The sequence below is a fragment of the Lycium ferocissimum genome, chromosome 1, assembly GCF_029784015.1.
Source record: "Lycium ferocissimum isolate CSIRO_LF1 chromosome 1, AGI_CSIRO_Lferr_CH_V1, whole genome shotgun sequence".
NCBI lineage: Eukaryota > Viridiplantae > Streptophyta > Magnoliopsida > Solanales > Solanaceae > Lycium > Lycium ferocissimum.
In genome coordinates this window covers 56,827,687-56,838,585 of record NC_081342.1, presented here as the reverse complement: position 1 = coordinate 56,838,585, position 10,899 = coordinate 56,827,687, and the positions used below count along the sequence as shown (strand labels likewise).

General features: G+C 39.3%; 1 protein-coding gene across 1 annotated transcript; it reads right to left on the bottom strand.

Annotated features, from left to right (window-relative positions):
• Positions 1–5,115: 5,115 nt before the first annotated feature.
• On the bottom strand, positions 5,116–8,052 carry LOC132030241 (uncharacterized). Its single transcript, XM_059419779.1, has 2 exons — positions 7,289–8,052; positions 5,116–5,608 (listed from the first exon to the last, which is right to left on the bottom strand). The coding sequence occupies exon 1, from the start codon at positions 7,812–7,814 to the stop codon at positions 7,299–7,301; it is 516 nt and encodes a 171-aa protein (XP_059275762.1). The 5' UTR covers positions 7,815–8,052; the 3' UTR covers positions 5,116–5,608; positions 7,289–7,298.
• Positions 8,053–10,899: the final 2,847 nt, after the last annotated feature.

The following is a 10,899-nucleotide window of genomic DNA, read 5'->3' as shown; positions in this document are numbered from 1 at the left end:
TTTAAAACTCTATAACGACGGGTTTGTCAAACACATAAAAAGAGGCATTACCGAAGGGAAAGTTTGGTCGCTAAAAGTATCAATGATTGGATTTTTTGCTGTCGCTAATGGGTGTTTAACGACCGGATAAAGGCCGGTCGTGAACTTTTAACGACGGAGCTTTTAATGACCGGCGACGACCGGATTTTGTCCAAATTGCTATCGATTAATACGACCGGATCGACTATTAACGACCATATTCCCTCTCGCTAAAGGCCACATTTCTTGTAGTGTACCAAGCAAGCCAAAAATTGACTAAGGGGCAAAAATCACAACTCACCATATTAACTTCTAAACTACCTAAAACCCCCCGGTTCAAAGAAAATTAGCATCTTCGGGAAAAGAGCCACGGCACAAAAGAAAAGCCAAGGATATTGCTACTAAAAAAATACTAATAAATTAACTTAAAGAAGCTAGTAATAAATAAAAAACAAATCATACTAATATAAATTTAAAAAAAATACAAAATAAAGTCAATCTACCAAATTATCATTCATGTAATGACTCAATTGGTCGTTATAGTGCTATTGACCCTTTACCGAGGTCATCTGGGGGGGGGGGGGGGTTAGTGTGACTTTTGGAAGTTTGAGCCTTAAAGTTTGATATGTTTGAATCAAAGTTGACTTTTGGGTAAACAGATTTTTTTTCAAAATTTCATCGATTTAGAAGGTCCGGATGACCGTTTGTGACTTGGTGGGATGTTCAGTTCGGTTCCCAAGGCACTTAGGAGCATTTTGGGACTTGGGTTGGAAATTTGGCTTTAGGCCATTGGGAGTTGACTTGGTCAAATTGACCTCCGTTGAAAATTCTGAGGCCACGGATGAGTTCGTAATGCATTTTTATCCGTGTTTGCATGTTTGTTTTGTATCTGTGGGGCCTCGAGTGATAGTCGAATTTCGGGTTGAATCTTATCAAAAACCAGGATTTTCTGGTGTCTTGTGTCCACTGCAGTGGCACTAGACTAGCGGCAGCGGTCCCGCTGTAGCGAGGGACCGGCCGCTGTAGCGAGAGTGGGGAATTTATGGTCAGTCGCCCCAGCAGACATATGTCTGCTGCGGCGGACTCGCTATAGTGTGTTGAGAGTTGATGTAGCGGATGGTCGGGTTTTTAAGTGAGACACCATATCGTTTCCCTTCATCACTCTCTAAGCACACTTTGGGAGAATTGAATAGCTTTTGGACTGAATCTTCTTGGAGGTAAGATCTTTGACCCTAGACATCATCATTTACCTTCCTAAATCCTTAATCGATGCTAGCAATCACTAGAATCAAAGTGGAGAAGATGAGTCTTATGATAAATTTCTTGAAATGGGTTTAGACTTCCTAAATGGAAATTGATGGGGGAAATTGACTAGTATAACCATAGAATTTGATGAATTCTTTGTTGTTAAGCTTATTTCTTCATTATTAGTGATTAATTTGAGGATTAAAGAATTAGGGTTCATACCCAAAATTGTGGGTTTCACTTTAAATCCGAATTAGGCATAATCTTGAGTTAATTTAGTAATTGAATAGTGGGTTTTATCATCTAGAGCATGAATTGCATATTCCACCTTCCAATTTTCCATATTACCCTGTGGGCCCATTTTCCCAAATTCCATGAGTTAGAATTTGACCTAACTAGAAGTATAACAATATAGGTATTGTTCTTCTTGATTTCTGATGTAGAACTCGAATATGATTAGACTTTTGAGTATTTAGAGCGCAAAGAAAGGGCAAGGCTAAGGTTTGACGGTTCGAGGCTACTGTTCGGCTTTTTAGGTAGGTTACGGCTTACCTTTTGGTTAGACTTCGGTTAGCGAATCATATGTAGAGATAGTGATTGTTGGAGAAAGCATGTAAAACTTCGGGTATGGAGTTTGGGATGGAATACTTAGGTTGGTATTGTTGTTGACTATGGCTTGTCGCCTTATTGTGTTCTTTGAGTTGTTTCTTTATTGTGAATTGTTGGCTTGTCGCCACGTGATTGATTCTAATATTCATGCTTAGTGATTTCCATATGATTCGGAGAGCATATTTATCACTGTTGAGGCTGTTGGAAAGGAAAGTAAGGTTATGATAATGATATTAAGGTTATGATAATGATATTGTGATTGAGATATGTGTCCATGTGTGGCACCATTGATTCATATATTCTCGTTGGCATTGTTATCATGCCTACACTCATTTATACATATATTGGGACCGAGTTGCGCGTCGCAATACTTACTTGGATCGGGTTGCACATACCGCAACACTGATTGGGATTGGATTGCACGTTTCGCAACATTGACTATTAGATGGGGCTGTGTCCCACAGCAGGTACATGGACTTAGCGATCCCCCATGGGTCATGACTGTCAAGGCGATGAGATATTCTGCCCTAAGCGTGTGTGTCACTGCATTTGCATTGCATTCATCTCATATTGACATATGGCATTGTATTTGGACTTGTTGGTTGATCTTTGGTGATACGTGGACTTGATAGTGGTTCTTGAGATTGTACTTCGGACTTGTAGCGGACTTTGAAGAGATATGCTAGACTTGGTAATTTGGTACTGGATTTGATACTTTTGACTCAATAAAACAACAACACAACAAGAATTCCACAATTTGTGTTCCAGCTTCATATCAAAAGAATCACATGGAAAGATAAGAAAAAGATTCTGTTTTTTATTTTTATTTATTTATTTATTATTATTTTTTTATTTTTATTTTTATTTTTTTTTGGTAACAGACACAGCGGGAGAGCGAGAGATGGAACAAATTCTACAGAAGAGGAGAAGATCAGAGCCTTACGCGATGGTTGGGATACGAGACTGGCCAGAGATGTGTGAGTGTCATGAGAGGTGCATAGAGTGAGAGTTGTTTTTTAAGCAAAGCGGGAAAATAAAACTAAAGGAGCAAAATGTTTTGTTTCAAAACCAACTTTGAGTTACCTGGGAACGAAATTAGGAATACTTTGGGCATGTGTAGGCTTTAGAAAACTAACATTTACCTAGACTGAAAGCTAAGACATACAAGTTTTATCACATGTAAGAATGCCTGTTTGTATCACATTGGGCAGGCAGGAACAAGCTCAGGTTCCAGAATGGTATTTTTTCTGTTGATAGAGTATGCAGGGACATGGCATTCCACATACACATTAGAGGCTCCAATATTCCAAGCTGGCAAGGGCGACTTACAAGTTTGAATTCTTTTCCTTAGTCTGTATGTTAGGAACTCTTTGTAAGTTTATTTCTTTGTATGTAGCTGGTAGTGTGTGATAGTCTGAGATGAGAGATGCGTGTTCGGTCGCCAGGTCGCTTGATTTGTAATGTTCATATTTTTGGTTGAATGGAATAACTGTTTATCCAAAAAAAAAAAAAAAAAAAAAAAAAAAAAAAAAAAAACTAAGACATACCATCTGAACCCAAAAAATAAGTGTGGGCTGAACTTTGGGACCTTTGAAAGCAAATTCCATCAGGAAGTGATATACCAGTTTTGTGCCCTTCTTTTTTTCTTTGCACTTTATAGCCACTCTAACACCTCAAATTCTGTCCAAATCAATCTCAAAAATTGTGAAACTTGGTAGATTAGTTTAAAACAGTAAAATAAACTTAACTAAAAATTAAAAATGCAAAATTGAACTAAAAAGAGAAGAAACATGGGTTGCGTCGCATAAAGCATCGTATTTAACGTCGCGGCACGACGTGTACCAATTTTAGCACTTTTCTCTCCACTTTGAGGATATGAATTGACTCCCCAACTTTGAATCAAGTTTCTGGCTACGCTCTCGGGGCGGTGGTACAAAAGCAAAGAGGCCAAATCTCGGGTGCCTCATCTTGCACTTTTTGGCCTTTAAGTGAGGGATGTCATTTTGTCTTCTTGGTATAGCAAACTTAAAAAAAAAATGTCTTGTTCTTTACTTCCAAAATTCTGCATAGACTCGGTTAGTTCAATTTCCGTATCATCCACTAAGCACAATGTCGAAAAATGGTTTGAAAACGATCTAAGACGCTCCATTTTTAAATTTGCTCTATCTTTGACATCCTCATCCCCAAATGAACTAGAGTCAATTTCAAAAAATTTCGTGACACCGATTGACTCTAATTCCCTTTCTTCTTTTGCATCTCCAATAAGCATAGATTCGGTTAGAGGGTGTTCAATTCTTGATTCCTCATTTTCATGATTGGCCTCCAACATAGTCATTATCTTCTCATATTGAGCATTTGAGAATTTATCTTGATATTGTTCAAATGCCCATGGAGGATTTTTGTGTTCATTCATCAAGCCATTTTGGAGACTAGTTTCCAAGTACTCCTCCAAGGCTTTTTTGCTTTTCATTTCCTCCTTCAAGTAAGTGATACGCTCAAATTACACCTATTAAATGGCGTAAAGTGGATGATGTCAAATAGTAACCCAACAAGGTTGGGGTCTAATCCCATAGGGAATATGGTGTGAAAAGGTTACTAATGTAATTGACTACTTTCTTGCGGTCTAGTTTCGTATTCCGTTATGTTTGTAAAAGATTGTTTGTTTATTAAATAAATTGCTTTGATTGTAATAAATTGGATTAAAGAAACCAAGGTTTTGTCCCCCTTTTGATTAAGTGTATGCTATGGGTATTGATCTTGATATAATTCTAATAGATCGTTGTACGAATGCACTTAACCTCTAATTCGATCCCTCATATTTCCCAATAGTTAAGGACTATTTCTCTTTATGATTTTCCCAAAGATAAAAGATGCCAAGTAAATTCCTCCTATTCCTAAGTGAATTTATTAAATGAGGGTTAACGCTCGGAGTTCTTGTTACTTGTTTTTACCAAACCCTAACTTATTTTCCCAAATAAAGCAAGGTTTATGGCGTAAGTTAATGTTTGCAACCATCAACTAACAATGAATAATAAAGAATAAGTAAACCCTAACAATCCGTTATGCGTATATCAATCTCAATTCCCAATCACATAACACCTATCATTGGGTTCACAACCTTAATATGAAATTTAGCTACTCATATTGAAGAACGAACAACAAAATATTAAAGAATTCATAATGCTTACGTATTGAATAAAGAAGATGACGAAAGTTGTATTCTATCTCAAAAGCTTCAAAACAATAAACTATTCAATGCTCTCAAGTCAAAAGACAAAGTCTGACAATGAATGGTACATAAAATACCCTAAGACAAACTATTTATAAGGTCTAAAAACGAAGCATTACAAACTGACAAAATTTCCCCTGACGACATAAGATACGGCCTATACAATTAAGTACAGACCATATATCAAAATAGGGTCACTGAACTCCTTCTCTAGGTCAAGATGTACGATCAACTTATACGGACCGTATTTAGCAGTACGGTCCGTAACTGTCTTCCTTCACTTGTTCTATTCTTCAAAGTACGTGCCAATTTACGGTCCCTATAAATAGATACGGTCCGTAAAAATCGGCCGTATATCTCATCTTCAAATTTTTTGATTATGTTTTTTGCCACTTCTAAGTACTACCAAGAGTACGACCCATACAAATAAGTACGGTTCGTACTTCTCCACCTTTTTGTGCCAGTTTATGCAATTCCCTTGTTTTTGTCATTCAAACCTCCGATTACCTGAAATACACAAAAACACATCAAAACGACACTTACTTGCTTAAAAACAAGTAAAACTTCTCGTCAAAAGGTATCAAATGTGTCGTAATTCCACGGCACATCAACACCCCTAACTTAAAGTTTTTGCTTGTCCTCAAACAAGTAATACAACACAAATGACTCAACTACAAGTTAATTACAACAAAGCAAAAATGTCTACCATGGTTTTAGTTAAGAACTACCGGCATGCATTTTTCTCACGATTAACCCTCTCAATTTCACAATTTCAAAACAAGATGTATCACTTCAAAATATGTTACGATTCATAATGAAGCTTCAATCCATGACATAAAGTTATTGGAACTATTAATGGATACACAAATGCTACTTCGGGCAATCACTTGTTTTCACCATTTCGTTCAACCCTTATGCCCTCACAAAGGAAAAAGAATGTCCTAAACACACATATGTACGAGACAAAATGGGACAAAGATGAAGAAAGAGAGAAACACTCACACTCATAAGGAATTTCATACACTACAAATGCAAATGCCATATGCTTGCCCTTATTTTCAATGCCTTTAACTTCGGACGGTTCGGTTGTGATCACACTAGGACTTTTTCTCAGTTTGTAATGTAGGCTTGGGGACGGGTAGAATAGATATTTAGGTATTAGTGACTCACCCTCCTTGAACACTACATTTTTCTTCCCCCTTTAACACTACCTTTTTCTTTCCCCTTGAACACTACATTTTTCTTTCCTTTATTTGCCTTTCTTTCTCCCTCTTTTTACTTCTTCAACTTCGATGTGGTATAACAAACTACTATGTATTAACTATCTTTTTGTGCAACGATTTTTTGATTTTTTTTTTAATTTACAGCAACTACATAGTAACCACATTGAATCCTTTACTAGGTAACTTACGCCACCCCCAACTTAGGCTTTAGGCCTCTTCTTTCACACGTGTTTCACCCCCAACTTAGGCTTTTGGCCTCTTCTTTTCTTATAGTGTCAAGGAGGGAACAGGTGCAAAAATAGAATTATTTCAACCGAGAGTATGGGTTGGTTAGCGGCTAGTCAAGAAAAAGGTCAAAGGCTCAAAAGGGAAGACTAGGAATCATATACATGAACGGGTAAGGCTTATAAGGCAAAATGGCTTCAAATTTACACAAAGAAAGCCTAAGATCATCTCAACCCTCAGAATTCAAGCATGACAAACCGGGCAAGTTCTAGATTGCAAAAGCAGTGCATGAACACATACTGAGATCTCACCCTCACAATGGCAAAAGGATTTCTAAGAAAAGTGACTACCCAAGCAAGCATTCATCACACATGATACTCCAATACTTAAGATATCATAAAAAGAAGCATGCATGTCAATACACTAACACATTCCGAGTAAATACAAGAATTTTCAGAGAGGGGTCATTTTCCAGTAAATACATATCAAACATGCCATGCCATAAGTTCATCAACCACTACCATTTAAGTCATAATTACTCTATTTTACCTAAACAACCTAGACATGCCAGTTTCAACAGATATAAAACCTCTCAGGAAAAGAACTCTGGAAAAGAAAAGCCGGGGGGTCCTAAACATATATATACATATACAACAACTCTAGTAGCCCCACCCCCAAATAAAAAACTATGCATTGTCCCCAATACATTAAAATAGGCATAAGTAAGGGTAAGGGGTACCTGAGGCGCACTAGGCGCTCTGATTATCTCGAGACTGTGTAGCCTCTACAGTCAAATTTGTAGCATCAGCCTCAGTAGTAACTGTCTTAGCATCATGATGAACAATGGGCTCAACCGGCATGCTGGGCTGGCTAGGCAGCATCGACTCCACTGGTGGGCGACTAGATGAGGCACTAGCCGGATCAGGGTAACTATCAAGCAGAGAGTTATACACAGGCACCTGCAAACTCTCATCCTCCATTAAGCCCAACCTCTGAGTCACCTCCTCCGGATCCTCACCCGATGTATCCATGTCATCCCACTTTCTTTTGCCCTTATTCTGTATTGTGGAGTCATCCTCCTCTATTAAATTCTTGACCTGAATGAGATCGTCAAAATTAACCTGGGTCATCAAAACAGGATCTTCCAATACAACCTCATCTTGTGCTTTCAGTGCCTGCACCTCAGATTTCAACCTAGCAAGCTCATCCTGAAGTGGTCCTATATCACCTTCGGGTCCTGCCCACTCTATTGCAGACAATCTCATCTCAAACCCATCAAGTCTCGTCTAGATAACGTCATAAGAATTCTCAGTCGTTTCATGTATCAGTGCTATGGCCACCTTAATCTCTTTTGCCACAAACTTCCAGATCTGCTCCATGATAATACCAACCTGCTTCTCAGCCTTCGTTGCTTTAATTGCCATCTCTCAGAAGTTTTGTTTATTGAATGCAAAGGGGTTAGCCCCTCTCTGTACTGTAGGTGGAGGAACAGCCGAAGAAGTCGGCGCAAGAAGGGGCAGTGGTCACGGGTCGCAGCGAAGGGCCGGGACAAAAGAATCCGAGTAGTCAAGCAAGAACTAGAGCGCAAAGAGCTTGGCCGGGCAAGCGATAGCGATTCTTGTACCGGGTTAGTAGTGGGAGGTGCCTCTATGGTGTTATCCTCTGCGGCCCCAAGACTAGACTCGGCCTGAGTGTCGTCAGTAGGCATCTGCAATAAAGTGTCATCAACGCCATCATTCTTGCGTTTTTTCCATTCAACCACATGTGAACCTTAACACTATGATCACGGTTTAGAATGCTCAACACATCTACGTTTTTGCACAATTAAGTGATTAGACACGAGAACATCAAGGAGGTAGTCGGCTGTGTTTCTCTCTCTCTGATCTCTGCAGCTATCAGTCGCCCTAAATTCATTGAATACCTCGACATCAAAGTTGTGACTACCACGGCCTGGTCAGAAGTGAGGGTATTATCATTCTGTGTAGGGCATAACTTGTACCTCACCAAGCTCCACCAAAATTTAGCTTCCAGTGTGAGGGTTCATTTTAGAATCTTGGCCTTTAGGTTTGTCAACCAAGGCGGATCATTCCTTGCTATTACAGAAGCCACCCATTTCATCACAGATGTTGTTTCTCGCCTTTCGAATTTATCCAAATACTCGACCTCGTTAGATGGTGCCTCATAATCATTGCCAAAGTAGACTCTATTGATTGCTTTGCTGCTAATGTTACATGGACCGTAATCGCATCCTATATTGGGACTTACTGTATGGTCTGACCCGGTCGTCTCATCAATGCTAAAGTGGCCCCATACAAGGCATAGAATTCCTGCACAATAACCGGGCAATAGTCTCCGGATGGTTACCAAAGACCTCGAACTGATGGCGCGTAATGCCTCAATAGTGCGAGGGCAGGTGGTCAGACCCTCAAAAGCAATCCGCTATTCTTCCCATATATTTCTTTGCGGCTTTCCCCCTCTCTTTGTCGGAGCTATCCCTTGGTCAAATAATTTTTTGGATCCCTCGACCCCTAAACCTCAAGCTATCATTATCCAATTTTTTACTCCTTACTTCCAACCTTCTGACCTTTTCTTCACTACGGACCGGAGGATTCGGAAGAGTAGTAGAAAGCTCTGTGGCTGAGCTGCTTTCCTGTTCTGTCTCCTCATTCCCCTTTTTTTCCTCATCACCGGAGTCAGAGGAGGAAGATCCCTCATCTTCAGAATGGGAGGAATCAGATGAAGGTGTTGTGTTTCGAGGCCCGAATGTGGAAACTCCCCTATTCTTCTTTGCTGGTATGACCTCCTCCTCCTCCTCCTAGTCGGAAGGTTCATCCCGCAGTCAGGTTTGGATCGTTGTTCTATCCTGACGGTCCCGTCCAGATAGTTGGGACCCTCCACCTCTTCGAATGGTGTTTTTCGGAGGCATACCTGAAGAGAGACAGCATTAGTTATATGGAACTAAAACAAAAGAAAGAAAGGAAAATATTTTTGTATTTTTTTTAGATGCTCGTAAAAATGGTCCGTATAAGGTGGCCGTAATATTTCAATTTTGTAAATACGGCCAAAGATACAATCCGTATTTCTGCTCGTATATTTTTGGAAAGAAACATCAAATCCTGGCTAGTTGAATACGGCCCAGGATACGGTTCGTATAACTTTATACAAGCCATATCTTGGGTCGTATTTTCTTATCGACCTCAATTTTTTTCAAACACTTGATTTTGCGTCAGTACAAGTTCACAGACCACACAACACACATATTTCATGGTTTTCACTTCCTATGGGGGTTGGGTTACTCAGACTTTACCCATTTTGAGCAATTTCTTATCATTGACATTTTGTCGAACAATTGGCGGGCATAAACAATTTTGGATTCCAAAATAGAAATCGTCCATCAAAATGCCCTCAGACTCAGTGTGGTTTCGATATACTCATCCCCATGAGTCTTAAATCACATTAATATGCTCACCCCCAATCAAAATTCAATAAACAAGATTTTCACCCTATTAAACCCTAAGTTCAATCAAAGGTAATCATCCCACCAAATCAACCATAACCTAATGTGTAAAGTAGAAGTGATTAGAGCATTAACATCCCTGTGATGATGATCTTGTTGACACAAGTTAATGAGCATTACGAGAAAAATAGAAATACCAAAAATTTCTTAGAGAACAGAGGGTTGTATGTATAGGAGTACTTGTTTGGTAATTTGGGTGATGTGTTGTGAGGGAGTTATGGGGATTTAAGGAGAGATTTTTGGTGGTGTATGGGTGGAAGGTCGTGGGTGGTAATGGGAGTAAGAATAAAAGTGTGGTGTTAATGTTTTGTGAAGTGGGGGAAGTGGGAAAGGCGGGCCTCTTTTGTTTAAACCCTCTTAATTCTCCGACTTGAAATGCGGTCTGTATTTCTTAAATATGTACATGGGCATTTTAATGACCTGGCCTTTCATAAATACAGACCGTATTTATGACCATATTTTTAATTACGGTCCATATTTTGGGTCGTATTATTGGTTGGCACAAAACACTGTGCCACTTTTTCTTCTCTTACCACTAAGCCCAAAAGTACGGCCCGTAAAATTAAATACGATCCGTACTTCTCGATCGTATTTCTTAGATGGTACAAAACAGTGAGTAACTTTTTTTTGTTCATCATTGATACGATCCAAAAGTACGGTCTGTATAAATAAATACGGGCCATAAATTTCTGTCCCGACCCAACCCGAGGGCCATGACGGGCACCCGGCGCTAACCTACCGAGCATCGCATGAAATACATGCATCTCATAATCATACTTGAGTGGGCCATAATGCTGACTAATAGATGTCATAAACTATAAGGGACACATGCC